This window comes from Dermacentor andersoni, chromosome 2, assembly GCF_023375885.2.
Source record: "Dermacentor andersoni chromosome 2, qqDerAnde1_hic_scaffold, whole genome shotgun sequence".
NCBI lineage: Eukaryota > Metazoa > Arthropoda > Arachnida > Ixodida > Ixodidae > Dermacentor > Dermacentor andersoni.
This window is the reverse complement of record NC_092815.1, coordinates 106239066-106256203: the sequence shown is the minus strand read 5'-3', so window position 1 is coordinate 106256203 and position 17138 is coordinate 106239066. Positions and strand designations below refer to the sequence as shown.

Genomic DNA, 17138 nt, shown 5'->3' with positions numbered 1-17138 from the left:
CGTCTTGTGTGTTATGAACTTTCGGCAACGGAATACCAGCCGTTCAATACGTGGTATCACAAACCCACCGACGTTACCACTTCCAGTGTTGTTGACGCCGTTGCTGGGCTCAGGCCACACAGACCACTTTAGAACAACTTGGTGGCCTGCATGGGCCAAGCGGTGTGTGTCCGTTTTTGTAAGCGCAGCGTGAACGAGCGAAAAAACACTTAAGAAAGAAAGACCAGAGGAAGTTGTTTTTCCAACGAAGCCTTCTCCCCAGATGCAAATTGATAGGACACTAACTGGGAATAGTAAGATTTAGGCAGTATTAGTAAATAACTCCTCTGCAATAGTAAGTCGGCTACTCCGACCGCGAAAGTGGGCTCGGTAAGCCACAGAATACTTCAAAAAATAAAATAAAAAAAAGAACGAAACACGAGTAGCGACGCCGTCCCTGCAGCATTTCTCAGTGTGACGTCATGGATTTTACGGCGCCTACTTGGATCTCTGGTCTCTCGCTTACTGGTAAAGGGGAACTACACCGGATATTGTATAGCATTTTCAAAGCATTGAACAGATTTCGGGCAAGGGCAAGCCATATAAGGGCATAAAGGCACGACGTGTAGGAACACTCGCTGGATATAGCGGGCAGTACATAACGGTGAATTACGTTGCCGTCTAAATAAGCTAAAGATTCTGTACATAGCAAGTTTCGAGCTTTCAATTTCGCCAGAACGGCACGAAGGCTGAGAGGACACATAGAAATCCTTAACGGCTTACCAATGTGCTAGAGCTGAAGTTGCCGCGTGATACCGAAGAAAAGGCAAGCTTGGTCATCATTTTCTTGTGCAATAATTAAACTTATTTCACGAAATGAATGAAAATAGTCCTGAAAAAGCAAATGTACACTGATTTAAGGTTTTTCTCCATTACCCCCCGAATATATACCTGGTCAGCTACAACAAAATATTAACCTGCCATCGGTATTTGATTAAAATAATTAAATTATGGGGGTTTACGCGCCAGAACCACGCTCTGACTATGAGGCATGCCTTAGTATACGAGGACTCCGGAAATTTAGACCATCTGGGGTTCTTTAACGCGCGACTAGATATAAGCCGCATTCCCAGCGGAATGCGGCCGCCGTGGTCGGGATTCGACCCCATCGGTATCTGTTGCACAGATAAGTGGTGGTTGACTGACAAGCAAGCCGTGACGTCTGTTTTCATGAACGAAAGTCCGTATACTTGAAAGTGTCGGGGGCACCATGTATCAGCTGATTTCGGTGGTAGTATATTGTTCCAACGCTCAACGTTTATTATAGCAATGATCTCATCTGATATGTCTGCTATATATGATGTTTGCGCTTGGAACACGCGCTGACGGCGTGTAATATCTGTATGTGCTTCACTCGTTGGAACTCCGTTTAGAAAAATGATCCATACCCAGTGGCGTAGCAACAGGGGGGGCCGGGGGGCCGTGGGCCCCGGGTGCAAGGGGCCAGTGAGGGGGAGGGGGGGTGTCATATACGTCTGAAGACACCCCTCTTTCCGCCGGCTACACCCGGGGAGGGGGGTGACAGAAGACCTATGGGCCCCGGGTGCCAGACGACCTAGCTACGCCACTGTCCATACCCTCGCCGCCCAAAGCTTGAGCGCGTTAAATAATCTGCCGTGCTGCCAAACGGGTCCTTCTATGCCACCGTGCCAAGAATTCGGCACATCTTCACAACCTGTACGGCGCATAAATAACAGGTCAGAGATAAGAGGTGAGGGGCATGCTCCATGTTCTTATACCGGCTGCTTTTTTTAGTCTTAGGGGAATGGAATGTTTAAAAAAATTATGGGGTTTTGCGTGCCAAAACCACTTTCTGATTATGAGGCAAGCCGTAGTGGTGGGCTCCGGAAATTTTGACCGCCTGGGGTTCTTTAATGTGCACCTAAATCTAAGTACATGGGTGCTTTCGCATTTCGCGCCCACCGAAATGCGGTCACCGTGGCCGGGATTCTATCCCGTGACCTCGTGCTCAACAGTTCAAGACCATGTAGCCACTGAGCAACCACGGCGGGTAATGGAATGTTTGAGATACCTGCATAAGGTTAACCAATTCTATTCACTGAGCTGGGTTACTCGAAGAGGCTTATACATTAGTCGCCCGAGAAAAGAGAATTCGTAGCTGGCAAATTAACGAAGTTCTACTATTGAAGTTTTTTCATCGATAACTTTGATTGGAGCACATATTACAATTTACGAATTGAAGCCAACGGGCTCGAAAGGCTACACAATTCCACTAGGAACGAATTCTGAGGACGAGGCCAGTCTCGAGAAATTCACTCCCAAGGTGTGCACCGCTGCACGTTGGCGTTCCAGTTATTTTTATGCTTCATTGCGTGAAAAAACGTTTTGTTCAACAGTTCATTGGAACAAAAGTGAAGTTTTACCACAGCTTTGAAGGCGGATGTCTCGAAAGTGGTCTATCTGCAGAACCCGTTCGAAAAGGACATACTGCAAAAGCTTACCGGCTACAATTCGTCAATCGCAGTGTATGCGCGGTAAAAGTAATTACTTAGGCACCTTATTTAAGATGACGTATATTTAAATTACTTAAAAACTTCTTATTTCGTTGAAAAATGTTCCTGCAATGATTTTGTCACAGTCTACTTGTATTGCTGGTGCACCGTTTTCGGGTTTCGCACTCTTGCGTTGCTTTGTGTGTATACCTTCTGTTTCGCATACACATTGGTTTATTCCGGAAACAACGGCAGTGCAGTTGTTGTTGTTTTCTTTCTAGGTTGCCGAGAGCGTGTTGCAGCCAGGAAGCCCGCAGACAAAAGAAGCGGTGATGAAAGCGTTTCATAGTGCTCATTGTGCCGTCGCTATATATTCAAGGAATCACCAGGCAGTGATTAAAACAACCCGAGACTCGCTCTCGTAGCCCGCGTGTCGTAGTCGTACAAGCTCTTCAAATTTAAATTAATTAAACTTAACAAGGTTTGTGCCTTGAACAGTTGGGTGTTCATTATGCTCGAGAATGATGCAGGGCAACATAGCACAGGACTATCTCAAAGGGATGGACACAAATTGGTACAATTTTTCGACAAAGAAAAATAAGAAAATAAAAGAAACGTAGCCTAATAATAAAAGATAGAAAGTATATATATATATATATATATATATATATATATATATATATATATATATATATATGTATATATATATATATATATATATATATATATATATATATATATATTCTTTTTTTTAGGCACTGCCGCGGTTTGAAAGTACGATGTGCAGCGTTCCGTCAGCATTAACAAAATGGTGCTGTTTCCCGTCTCGTAATGCTTGCCGCCAATTCGTAACATTTTTCCCGTGTTTTGAACCGAGGATTCAATTCTTTTTCTTATAAAGAAACGCAGCGCCACATCATTCTAAATCCTGGCTTGAGCTAGCTGATGTGTCATATACTTCTGTAAATAAGAACAATAATAAACCGCGCATAAACGGACGAGGAGAAAGAGTGCATATGAGAGAACGGACGCCAACCTCCAGCACAGTTTATTCAGAACAAGAATTCACTTTTTTTAACGCGCAGGCAAGTCACGTGATCGTGGTGCACGTTCTGGAAATAAAGAATAACAATAACAAAGCGCGAATGTTAAGCGATTGTTCTAAACCCGGGCGGAAGTTGGCGGCCGTCCTGCGGTATGTGATCTTTGTCCGGGTATATGTTAGCGTGCCGCTTATTTTCTGTAGCATCATCATACCGCTCTGACTTGCTTTCAACCCAGTCTGCGTCCCCTTGGAAGACTAAAATTGTGAGTTTGACGCAGAAACTGGCGGTCTGTCAATTCTTGATTGAAAAAGATAGAAAGGGCTACCAAGTGGACAGACGAGGAGTTGCAAAAGTCCGTCTCTGGCTCTTCCCCTGTTTCTGTCAATGCGCGTTGCGCTGCATCTTTCGTTCAGCTTACTGAGAATAAATTGAAACGAATAACAACAACAACAACAACAACAACAACAATAATAATAATAATAATAATAATAATGATGATAAATTACCAGTGTATGGAATCTGAGCAACTGACATATCAGACAGTGAAGCTGGAGTCGTATTCGCGGACGGGCCCTTTTGGAGATAGCACTCCGTGCTCGCTGATTGGCTGGTTGAGCAAAACTGCTCAAATCATACAACGCGCCGTGTACTGTAGACGTAACGTGAAAGCGGCAGTAACGCTGAAAGGGATCGTCCGACAATGCACTCCTTGTACAACATCTTTCAGAATTATTATACAGGAGTCTGCTTGCCGGCTATCCGTAGCGATGATTCATCAGCGACGTCCTGTTCATGCGGTGTCCTCGGGATTCCCACGCTAGGATATACTAGAACCTCGTACGCCCGCAGGCCGCATCGAACGATCAAGGCGTGAAACTTTGACAGCCGGAGCCGTACAAACTCCTAGCTGACGTACCTTCAACGCGGAACCGGTAAAACGTGACGTGCGAAACGAAAATTATTAATTATTGAGCACAAAAAGAAGAAAAAAAACTGCGTGAGGAAGTTGTCTGAGTAAGGTATACGCGACGCAACTCTAGTTTGTAATTATCCACTGCGTTTTGGAGCAAGATATTTCGGGACTGCGACGCGGGTTGGCGCTTATGGCTGTTCATTGACATTTGACCGCAAGCCCGCCGCAGCGCGAGAACGGTTGCGACACTCGCTCAGTCCGCGTGGGCCTTGCGCACGCCTTCCGCGCGCGTGCGGGACTGCGCAAAACTGCACTTCTTGCACACATTTGTACGAAGCTTGGTTTTACACTGCTCGTGCGGACTCAGTGTAGACCGAAATTCGTGCACCTGTTTGCGACATGCGCACGCTTTCTGCACGTCCGCACGCGTGCTGAAGGCGGGCTGAAGGCCCACGCGGACTGAGCGTAAGTCGGCCCTTCGGCTGTAAAATCGGCGTTGAACTGAGCCGGAGGAGTACGGACCACGCAGAGCTTCCATCTCTCTGTTACGTCGCGTTTCGCTCCGAGTTTCCGCAATGAAGTTCCCAACAACTCGCTTCTATACTCCCTGCGCTAGATGGCGAGCATTTATTGAAATTGAAACTGAAGTGTTATTGAAAGATGTCGGGCCAATTCTACGAAAATCCCACATCTGGGAGGAACAGGCCTATTTACTTGAATCCGCTGTAAGTGTGCCGTCGTTGTAAATGACTCGCTTGGCATCGTTACGGACTTGGATTTTTTTTTTTCACGATGCAGGCACAGGATGCCATGGCTCAATTGATCGCCACCAGCGTGAGCAAGACGTACAACGACTCGCTCTCCGGTGAGGCAGCTTCGATCACGCGCGGTGGCATTATTATTCCTTCAGTCATAATTATGACTGAGTGTTCTTCAAGCATCCAGAATTATACAGTATGTTTTTGCTGGAAATACGGCGAAATCTATCCGGAAGCAAATTGGGACTTGTATTCAATATTTATTTCATTTGAAGCCACTCTCATAATAAAAAAAATGATTGATAGGCTAGATCATGAAGAGACTTGAGGTACTCGTTCCCAAGCAGATTCGACAGTTATTATTGAGTTCAGAGCCCTCTGAAGAGAGAATGAATATGAGTTAACTGCCAGTCACACAGAACTACTCGTCGAAGTTCTTGTCAAACCTGGTAGCGCACCTCTTAAATTACCTCTAATTTGCATTAGTACACTCCAAACTAAAGCGACTTACAACTTTATTTTTGGTTACCAGGGGGTTACGTTTACATTCAGAGCCATGTTCAAGGATTTTCTCTCGTCGCTAAATCGGAAAATTCAAAGTCATCTTGCGGCTCCATATGGAGACAGGACACGTACCGTGACTGAAATGGCATTTGCGTACACTGATTGCGCTGTATACTACTTGGTGGGTGATCATAGCAGGTCACGTCGATTTATTGATAGATCAATTGATTGATTGATTGATTGATTGATTGATTGATTGATTGATTGATTGATTGATTGATTGATTGATTGATTGATTGATTGATTGATTGATTGATTTCAGAATGTCGCCTATTTGCGAAGAATGGCTCGGACCGCATAGCAAGGTTCTGTCAAGCCGTCGTCGCAGACACTGAAAAGGTAGGAGAGAGAGAGCAACGCGCGTTGATCATCATCGCTGTGATGACACTCTCGCACTTTCTGGTTCCCCTGTCGACGTACCGTCCTCGTCGGCTATATTCTTTATCGATCCCCCCCCCCCGCCTTTTTTTTTTTACAGAGTCTACGCTCATTCGTTAACCTTTCCGATTCACTGGTAAAGACAGACCAGCTAGGAGTCCTCGCCACACTGCAACACAAGAGGTCAGTTAAAGGGGGCATAAAATGGACGAAAAGAATGGGAAAACGTGCCACGTTCTCCAGATAAAAAAAAAGAAAAAGAAGAAAAAGAGAGGTTTCATACACCACATATCCAATAATCCCGTACGAACCCGTACGTTTTATATTTCTTCTTGTATCATCATGCGAGATTGTTGGATTGGAATATCGTGTCAGCATTTATGTTTTGTATTTCATCTCGTATCACGATACGACATTGCTGGATAATTGACACATGTGCAATACGATATTTTATGTAGAGGCTTCGGAGTGCCGCGAACAGCACAGTTCACTCACTGCTCGCGTGTGATCGGGGGGAAAAGAAGCAATGGGAAAGATAATTGAAAAATAAATGTAAGTAATTGCATGCTGCACTCTCCCGAATATGATCCGGCACAGATTTTTTGTCTCACTGCACTGTCGCAGGTGAGACAGCTTGCATAGGCTATCTAACCTCACGCATACGCAAAGTTATGGCTTCACGCTATTACCCTGAATACTCCATTAAAGGATATTACCTAAAGAGCCACGTCAGCTCCAAACGAGGCGATCGCTTTTCGATCGGGTGAATACAGACTCTAAAAGTGCTGCATCATTCGCAGCCACTGGTACATCTTCCTGGTACTGGGCAGCTTCTTGTTCCTGTTTTTGCTCTACACCGGCTCATTCGTCATGGGCATGTTCCACTACAACGAGGACATTCCACCCACCAAGAGAACAGACGCTTCCAACTACGCCGGCACCGCCATGCTCTTGTGAGTGCCTGTATCGAGCTGACGTAGGCGGAGGGTATTCTGTAAGAGTCCACCCAAGTGGACTCTCGATTTCGGCCGCTGCTGATTGGCTAGGGCCGCTCGTCTCCTCCTCGCTCGTACAGCTGCATCCAATCAGCAGCAGCGGAAATGGACAGTCCACTCTGGTGGACTCTTACAGAACACCCCCCCCCCCCCTCCCCTGTTCTCCGCAGCATTAGGGCATCAGTATTCCAGCAGTGTTCTGTAAACGGTGTCGTACGTTGCTCAATGCACATCACAGCAGCAGCAGCAGCGGCGACAACAACAACAACCGTAAAAATAATATTAATATTAATAATAATAATGGCACTAATTTCTTTACGGTGCCCAATAGCAACACTGAGGCCTAGGTAGTGGTGCATGGAGAAACAAAAACAAAAAAGGTAGAAATGTAAGACAACTATAACCAAATGCTATAGGATAAAACAATTAAAAGGCAAAGAAGAAAAATATTGAGATAAACAGCTACAAAATGAGCAACAATATGGTACTAACACACAATTGAGAAACGGAGTACATATACGAAAGGATAGAGAAACTATATATGAGAACACCGGAGTGGGGTGCCGCTGGAAGTAAGGTTCAAGAGGTAGTGCGAAGCTTGGGACAGAGACACAACAAGTTTTGAAAGACATCAAGACGGACAAAATTGCAGTTGTATAGAGTTTGCATTCTGTGGAGAGGCGAGTGTCTGCTGAAAGGGTCAAGAACGCGGAAGGGTCTACGTTCGCTGGTAGTCTTCTGCGGAACGCGCAGTGACATAGAAGCTAGTGCATCCGAACTTGTAATAACTGCATGACTGATTTTGTATAAGAAGAGGACGTCGCTAGGACTACGTATTATTATGGAAACTTAAAGAGTTGTTGGCGCGCAAGGACTGAAAACAATGTTTCTATATGTAAACTCGTGAACCTGTTCTGCTCACGCTCAATTAGTATGCTATTTGAATCGCTTGTGCCATTCCACACCACTGAGGCGTGTTCAAGTAATGGGAGGCGGAATGATGTGGACATATCAGGAAGGGAAGTGGGGTATGGAATTCTCTTCAAAGTCTGCAGACATAATCATGCGCGCGTATAGGCCTCGTAATGCTGCGTGCTCAGAGCGGGCGTAGAAGCTTAATGCACTATCAAAAAGCGCACAGAGATCCCTAATTTCAATAACCTCCTGGTTAACACTGCACGATTCACAGAATAAGTCAAGGTTATATTATGGGTTTTACGCAAATAAAGATGATAACAACCGTTTAGGAGTTGTATCATTTGTAAGTTATACCAATTGCGGCACCTCCAACGCGTGTTACGACTACCTAACTTCCCTATTCCTGAAAACTTCTTGGACCTTCACTGTCGAGGGCCGTGCCGATCCCCGTTGATAACGTGGCCAGAGCGCCGCTCGGACAAAGAGCGAGAGAGCGTAGTCCTGGAATAGAATTTTTTACGTCATCTCGCCTTGGGGCCGCGATATTTTTTTTTGTGCTATGCCTTTCGCTCGCTTCTACGCCGATCTTATCATCCACCGCTCGCGGCCGCATCGATAGCTCGGGCGGTGAGGTCGAAGAGTCGCTTTGACCATAGACGAGAAGCGAACAAGCGAGGAAAGGTAACGGCATCGGGAAAATGGCATAACTATACAAAATCGCGGCCCCATGAGTGGACGCGAGTGAGCGCCTAGACCGCGTGGCAGTTCCGGCTGTACCCGCCGGCTCTGACTCGAGCGGCTCCGTGCGTGCTCTCGACCGAGCGAATGGTGAGCGCGCGCGTCGGCGTTGCAGCGCCATCGTGCTCTCGTTCCCGGTGTGCGCGGCGCTCATGCTGGTCACCAACACCATCATGCTCGTGTCGCTCAGCATCACGAACTTCGCCTGTCGGCCGTACGAGAACATCGTCATCTCCTGGCCGGGCAGAATCGTCGACGTCATGGTGCTCGACGACGTGAGTCCACCGCCCACCCATTTTTTTTTTTCTTCTTTTCGTGTTTAACTGTCACTAATGCGCCTAATACGTGCGCCGCCATTTACCTCGGCATGATCGAGGCTGCTGAGCAACCACTCGTCCACGGATCGCCATAACTTACGCGATGCCGGAGGTGTGTGACGTCACCTTACGCACATGTAGTCACGGTACCATTAGCCAATGACTGTAATGGGGTCAGCAAAGAGAGAGCCTCGGATTTCATTTAAGCCCCCTCGTGAGAATGACACCTTCTGGAACATCAAACGACTCGCCGTGGTGGCTTCGAGGCTATAGGCGTCCTGCTGTTGAGCGCGAGGTCGAGGGTTCGATTGCCAGTCGCGGATGCCGGCAACTGGAGAGCGGAAAGGAAGAACGCTCGTGTTCTCAGAGTTATTTGCGCGTTAAAGAACCCCAGGTGGCCGAATTTAAGTTTTGTTGCCTTTATTGGCGTTATTCTACCGCAAACTCCCTTTACTTCGTGCTCTTTTGGAGCCTGTGAGATAATATGAATGATGATTAATAAATTCTGCGTTTTAATACAAAGCGGTGTTGCATCAGCCGATGGCGTCGCAGGTCCTGTGACCTGTGATACGATGACCTGTTATCGCCACAACTTGTTTCGTCATTCCGAAGTAGCGATCGCATTTACTGCGGGTGGTTTGGTGACCACCGTAGGACGTTCGCAACGAAAGTAGACAATACCAGATGTTTCTAAGAATATTTTAGGTGATGCTTAAAAATGGCACTTTTGAAATCAAGGAAAGACTTCTTCGGAGTCATGTCGTCAGCGGTGCGGACCACGAGTTGACGAGTGGTACGCGGTAATTAATCGCTAATTAACAAAACTTCATCAATTAACATTTAATCTTTTGGTTTCCGTGGTTTCATCGTAAACTTGCGAAATTGAAGCAAACTCTCCGTATAAAAGCCACATCAACTTCTGGACACGCCCGAATTTCGGCTATCAGAGAGCGCGAAAACAAAACCGGGAAGCTGCAGCGAGCACAAAGCCGCGCCCCTCGAAGCGGCGTTCTGCTTACGTCACCCAGCGGCGGGCAGCCAACGCTCTGCGACAACGTTGAGCACGGAGCCGCAGGGCGCGGGCGGCCAGCTGCCGGGCCACAGTTCCGCGGGTAATCGCGTTTCTCCAGATGCAAGCGTTGACACGGCTTGCGCAGAGAGTTTGCCGCAATTTCCCAATTACGATGGGCCCGCAGAAATTATAAGTTCGAAAGTTAATTGCTATATCTTCACTGTTTCGCGACTAATTACCACGTATCACCCATCACCCCGTGGTCGCCACCGCCTGCGGCACTTCCCCGAAAGAACCGCCCTTTTACTTCAATACGGCTATTTTTAATTATTACTTAAAGGTCTTCGTAGAAACACCCGGTCTACTGTACCCGTAGCCTACATATCGAGACAACGCGATCTTAGGCTCGTAACCGTAACAAAAAACGACGGTGTTTCGATATTACAGCTTCGTAGGAAAAACGCACGACACTTCTTTCCCTGTATTTTTCTAAACCGAATCCCCCGTTTATGACTTGTTCCTCTGCAGACGTTCGACATGTTCTGGCCAAGGAAAACCAGGGGCCGCTGGTTCGGCAGCTTTCTGGCTGGGACGACTTTACAGTGAGTGTATACGAAACAGTCCTTGACGACCAGCGAAGAAGCTTTAGTGGCTGTGGCGTTGCGCGAGTAAGCTCGAAGCCGTGGATTTGATCCTGACCGCGGCGGCCGCATTTCAATGGAGGCGAAACGCAAAAACATTCGCGTACTTCAGTTTAGGCGCACGTTGAAGAACTCCAGGTTGTCAGAATTACACTACTCGTCCTTATGTCTGGTCAAAAAGTATACACGGCTGGTCGTTATGTTTTTCGCAGGCGTTGTCATCAAAGTACCTAGTCGTAAATGCGTCATGTGCAACAAATCTTCTCAATAAAGCGCTTTAGATTAGGAGACGCAAATGACCTCGCGCATGCACAAGAAGCTAAAGTCCAAGAATCCAGACTGAAGCTTGGAACCAAAGGATCCAAGCGGCCAGCGTACGCAAGTGAAACACCGGCCTCTTGCATCTCTTAGTCTAAAGCTCTCTGATAAGGTTGGTGCGCTCTCTTTTCGCGCTGCAAAGTTAAGTTTTGCACTTGCTTCGCAGGAAATGCAGGACAGGCAGGGTTTTCGACGTCATAGGGGGCGACTATAAGCTTGCCGTCGAGGGGTACAGCGAATACATGGTGAGTTAGCCAACGGCACCTCCTCCTAACCTCACCCTACCCCAGATTCCACGATTTTTACCCCATATTAACTTACCATTATTACCTGAAAGCATGATACGCAATCCTGACCGTAATTTCTGACCTTCGAAACGTGTTCATTCTCAGTACCCTGTCTCGATTAGTGAGCGCAGCATTGCTGGTAGCAGACACGTGTTGGTATACCGGTAAAACTCTGCTGTCGCACGAAAAGGCGGCCACAATAAATTGGCAAAGAAAAGAGGATACTTTCGCCAGCTAATTATTTATTCGACGAACTTGTATGCGCCATATACAAGCGTTGCATTCAATTTACGCGGACGTTTTTTCATTGTTTACATCTCTGGTTATATCTGCACGTTTTCTCACCAGGATAACCTGCACCACCTGATGATATCTATAACCGTCGATCCACGCCTCATATTCCCGGTACGTAAAGTAAACCATCTGAGCTGAGACAGCTCTTGAGGTGCGTGTAATATACCCGGCAAAACTGTACACCCGATATATATCATATACCCGATGTCGCAAAACTATATGCCTCTTTGTAGCGTGTAGATAAAAGCTGAATCGTAGTGCGCACAAATGAAAGCGCTTTGCCTTGTACTTTATACTTGCTTCCTAGACGAAAAAAAAGGAGCACATTTTTAAGGCGCCGGAGTGGCTTGCGCGACGCGCTCAACAGCGGCAATAACTGCGATGAATCTTGGCAATAACTGCGATGAACACCGCCGTCGGCGACGGATAACACCACCAACCGAAACGGATTGATACCATAACAGCTTACGCTCTAATATGGCAAAAAGTTTGTAACGCGATGAAGTTATACTCAATGGAGTCATGCCGAATGAAGTCACATCCCTTTTCCTTCGTGCTTCTGCTCCAGTTCACCATCCATAAGTCATGCCCAACAAGACGAAGCAGACGCAGAAATTTCTCTTGAATAACTCAGATCCGTTCGATGACCTGACGAAGCGATAACTTCGTGTTACCTAGTTTTCTTTATACTTTTGTTGAACACCTTTAAGGGACAGCGCAAGACGACGAAGACAGAAAGCTGGAAACACACACGACAGCGCTGAACTCACAACTAACTTTATTAGAAGCCGCACACAAACTTATGTACTACAACCCATACCCACGTGCTCTCCCATGAATGGCGTCATTATCAGTGCGCAGGTAAAAAACGCAAAATCCCGTAATATAATGCTACACTACGAGGCGGTTTAGAAATTCAAATTCACTGTCATACACATTTAACGATGGCATGCTTACACAGCGCGATCCTTTATTCCTGATATAGTAGGCCTCAATAATGTCCCTTGTAGTCTGATTGCTATGCTCGGAAAGTATTGTGGTGTCTTCATTGATTTGAGTGCACCCATGCTGAGAGCAATGCCACGCGACATGTCAGTGGGCATTACCCGTTAACGAGCGCCTATGGTCTGATAATCTAATGTTCTGGCATCGACCTGTTTGGCCGTAATAGACGTGACCGCAGGTAAATGGAAGCTCGTAAAGAACTCCCATTCCACAGTGCACAGGCGGGGACGTGTGCTTTTCAGTGCAGCCTTTCCCAAAGTGAGTGGAAGCAGCCTGGGCCAACGTCCTATCAATCTTACCGCAAATTTTGATCATCTTGTTAGGGGCAGAAGAAAGAACCTTTACATGAAACCTGCCGGCTACATTCCTGAGGCTGTGTGATAGTTTATGTACATATAATGAATTAAAACTACTGTTTTTATTCTTGTCAGCGGGCTCAGGATTATTCATTCTTGTGGGCGCTCCTAATTTTACACGCCTAACACGCTTAGCAAGCTTCTCTACGGTCATGCGGATAGCATCCTGCCGAAAACCTGTCGCTCTCAAACGCTCCAGTTGTTTGAAACAACCCTCAGAAGTCTGGTGAAAACACGATTTCGAAAGTGCGTAAATTAGAACCGAAAAGGAAATGCCATTTCTTACCGCCTTCGAATGTGCGGCGTTAAAATTTAAGATTGGTTCTTCTGACCTTGGGCAATACATCCAGCACAAATGCTGATCAGTTAGCTTGAGCCTCGTATCTAAAAGTTGTAGTTTGTTCTTATCTGGCACTTCATGCGTGATATCTAACCCTGAGCCACATTAGTGGAATACTTGAAGTACATCGTGAACCATTTGACGGAAATTAGAATTCTGCACAAAGACCAGAACATCATCAACGTATCTTGACACTTTGATTGTTTGGGCATCTAGGTTATATTTTATGTTGCTATCAACCCTGCCTAGGAAAATGTTAGTGAACACCGGCGTTATATCTTGGCGACGAGACCCTACCAGAAGTGCATAGAAAAACCCTTGATCTTGGCCCAAAATTTGCCCACGAGCCAAGTCTCAACCCGCCGGAGAAGGTGACTATGGCTAGGACAGTCCACCCTCCTCGGGACCGAAGAAGAAGGACTACGCTTCATAGCTTAGTGTGTGGACGTGCTGGGATGATCTGGAGAGAGGCGCTCGAAGAATAAGACTGCAGACGATTTTGTAGAATACGCTGTGAGTAGAAGCCATCACATTTTGACCTCTGATAGAATAGGTTTCTTTGTTGTGATGCCAGAGAGTGTCTTTTGCAAAAAAGCGTTAGATGCAATAGAAAATAATTTCAGAGCAGTAGATCTGAAGCCCGCTAAAGTTAATGAGCGCGCACTGTCACTGCTGCACGGCCACAACCTTAATCAGCTAGCTTCATCAGTAAAAAATGCAGAAAGGTATAATTTGGATATTTGATTTGCTGCAAAGACCCACAAACCTGATATTCCATTTCGAGCAATAGTTACGGAAAAGGATACGTGGCAGTGGTTTGTGTCGGCTTCCTTACAAAGGCATTTGCAATCATTAGTGATCAGCGATACTTTTGTGGTAAAAAACACGGACGACCTCATCAGCTTCCTCGTTCAGTCTAAGTCTACCAATTGTAATATTTTTAGCATTGATGTTCAAGACCTGTACTATAACATACCACATGACGATCTAATGATAAGTGTTAAATCACCCGGGACAATGACGAGCCCAAATTTTCTAGCAGCTATGGTTTATCTGTTAGTAGCTTTCTCGAAATTCTGTCTTTTTGCTTAGTTTCAACTTTTCTTGAAGGCAAAGGAATCTTATACCGACATAAATGTGGCATATGCACTGGCTCCCATGTTGATCCGGTGTTAAATAAGATTTTGCCAGGTAGGGTTGATAGAAACATAAAAACTAACCGGGATGATCAAACAATCAAAGTGCTAAGATAAGTTGATGATTTTCTTGTCTTTGTGAAGAATTTTAATTTCCAACTAATGGTTCATGATGTACTTCAAGTGTTCCACAAATGTGGCTCAGGGTTAGATTTCACTCATGAAGTGCCAGATAAGAACGAGCTACAATTTTTAGATACTAGGCTTAAACTAACTGATAAGCATGTGCGCTGGATGTATTGCCCAAGGTCAGAAAAACCAATCTTAAATGTTAACTCTGCACATTCGAAGGTGGTAAAAATGGTATTGCTTTTTCGGTTCTATTTTTCGCACTTTCGAAATCGTGTTTTCACCAGACTTCTGAGAGTTCTTTTAAACAACTGGGGCGTTAGAGAGCGGCAGGTTTTCGGGAGGATGCTATCCTCGTGACCGTACAGAAGCTTGTTAAGCGTGTAAAATTAGGACCACCCACAAGAATGAATACTCCAGAGCCAGGCGACAAGAAGAAGAAAGTAGTTGTAATTCCATATGTACACAAAAAGCCAACAAACAGTGTCACCAAGGACAACATAGGGGAAATTACTTGTGCTTAATAAATGAAATAACGAATCGATAAATTCATTAATTAATTTAATTAATTAAATTAATGGGAATGAAAGTGGATGAAGAACCAACTTGCCGCAAGTGGGGAACGATCCCACAACCTTCGAATGACTAACAAAAATCGGGCCCCTCGGTTAACCCCATTTCTTCTCATATGTACATAAACTATTACATAGCCTCAGGCAGGTTTTATGTAAAGGTTCTTTTTTTCTGCCCCTAACAACATGATCAAAATTTGCGGTAAGATTGAAATTAAGTTGGCCCAGGCTTCCTCCGCGCATGCTGGGAAAAGCTGCACTGTTAAGCGCACGTCCCCGCCTGTACACTGTAGAATGGGAGTTGTTTACGAGCTTCCATTTTCCTGCGGTCACGTCTATATTGGCGAAACAGGTCGATGCCTGGACATTAGATTGTCAGAGCATAGGCGCTCGCTAACGGGTAATGCCTACTCACATGTCGCGCGGCATTGCTCTGAGCATGGATGCACTACAATCTATGAAGACACCACAATACGTTCCGCGCATAGCCATTAGACTACAAGGGACATTACTGAGGCCTACTATGTCAGGAAAAAAGGATCGCGCTGTATAAACATGCCATCGTTAAATTTGTATGACAGTGAATTTGAATTTCCAAAGCATCTCGTAGTGTAGCATTAGATTACAGGAGTTTGCCTTTTTTGCCTGCGCACTGATAATGACGTCATCGATGGGAGAGCACGTGGGTATGGGTTGTAGTACATAAGTTAGCGTATGCCTTCTAATAAAGTTAGTTGTGAGTTCAGCGCTGTCCCGGGTGTTTCCTGCCTTTTGTCTTCGTCGTCTTGCGCTGCCTCTTCAACATGTTCAACCAGTACCAACTGGACCAAATGTCGTTTGTTCTACTTTATACTTGTTATGGAACGTGTACGCTCTAACGAGTCATAATTTTAACAACCTAATCACGTGCGCATTACTAGCAGATCGCTAATAAATTTATCCGGCTGATTTCTTTTTCTTTTGTTCTCTTAGAAAACCGCCTTTGCATACGGCGCAAGAAAATTGTCATATGGGATAAATAAATTAACAACCCTGACAAAGGTGGAGAAATTGTTATGATTTTTAACTTGACGTGTTTTCCCCACTCGCTAGCCTTGTTGACAATAAAGGAGAAACGGGTAGGGGCGCGATGCAATGGCAAAGCACATGACGTAGGGTGCGAGTTTTCATCGGGTTAAAATTTCTGTCATTCCGATTTAAGGTTTGTGCAGTTGTGTGGACATGTGGCCATTCGAAATAAGTACGCTAATTTAAAATTCTCGCATTTGGCCTCTACTTTGGCAGTCATGACACCGCGAGGTAGCACATGAGGCTCTTCTGTGACCTACTCCTAAGCCCACGCATCACGGGACGCCTGCAGTTAAAAGTATGTTCCGCATCCGCGGCCTTGACTGGGACTAGTGAACGAGAGGATAGCGCCGTGGTAATTTAATCGTTAAAGCGCCGCGACCGTAATACGGAGGGCGCAGGTTCGATCACCAGCTGATCATCTTTTCATCTTCTTTCATTTTCCTTTATCTGATCATTTCTGCGTTTCAATTAAACATATATATATATATATATATATATATATATATATATATATATATATATATATATATATATATATATATATATACATATATATATATATATATATATATATGTTTAATTGAAATGCAGAAATGATCAGATAAACGAAAATGAAAGAAGATGAAAAGATGATCAGCTGGCGATCGAACCTGCGCCCTCCGTATTACGGTCGCGGCGCTTTAACGATTAAATTATCGCGGCGCTATGCTCTCGTCCACTAGTCCCAGTCAAGGCCGCGGATGCAACTGAATCAAATGGCTTTTTAGAATATATATATATATATATATATATATATATATTCTAAAAGGCCATTTGATTCAGTTGAGATACCAGCAGCCATAGAGGCATCATTTGCGT

At 45.3% G+C, this 17138-nt stretch overlaps 1 protein-coding gene and 1 long non-coding RNA gene across 4 annotated transcripts in view; both read left to right on the top strand.

Moving 5' to 3' along the window:
- Positions 1–5970: 5970 nt before the first annotated feature.
- LOC129387663 (uncharacterized) lies at positions 5971–6424 on the top strand. The gene is made up of 2 exons (XR_008614855.1): positions 5971–6112; positions 6252–6424. It is a non-coding gene; the product is annotated as an uncharacterized lncRNA (long non-coding RNA).
- A 1716-nt stretch (positions 6425–8140) lies between these two features.
- Positions 8141–17138, top strand: part of LOC126541474 (uncharacterized) — a 32084-nt gene continuing 23086 nt past the window's right edge. For all 3 annotated transcript variants that reach the window (XR_008614735.1, XR_008614734.1, XM_055076672.1), the window contains exons 1-4: positions 8141–9077; positions 10660–10733; positions 11257–11335; positions 11726–11782. Coding sequence is in view for 1 of the 3 variants with exons in the window: in XM_055076672.1 (XP_054932647.1) it covers positions 8955–9077; positions 10660–10733; positions 11257–11335; positions 11726–11782 (333 nt within the window). In the remaining 2 variants the exon portion in view is untranslated. The remainder of the gene's footprint in view (positions 9078–10659; positions 10734–11256; positions 11336–11725; positions 11783–17138) is intronic.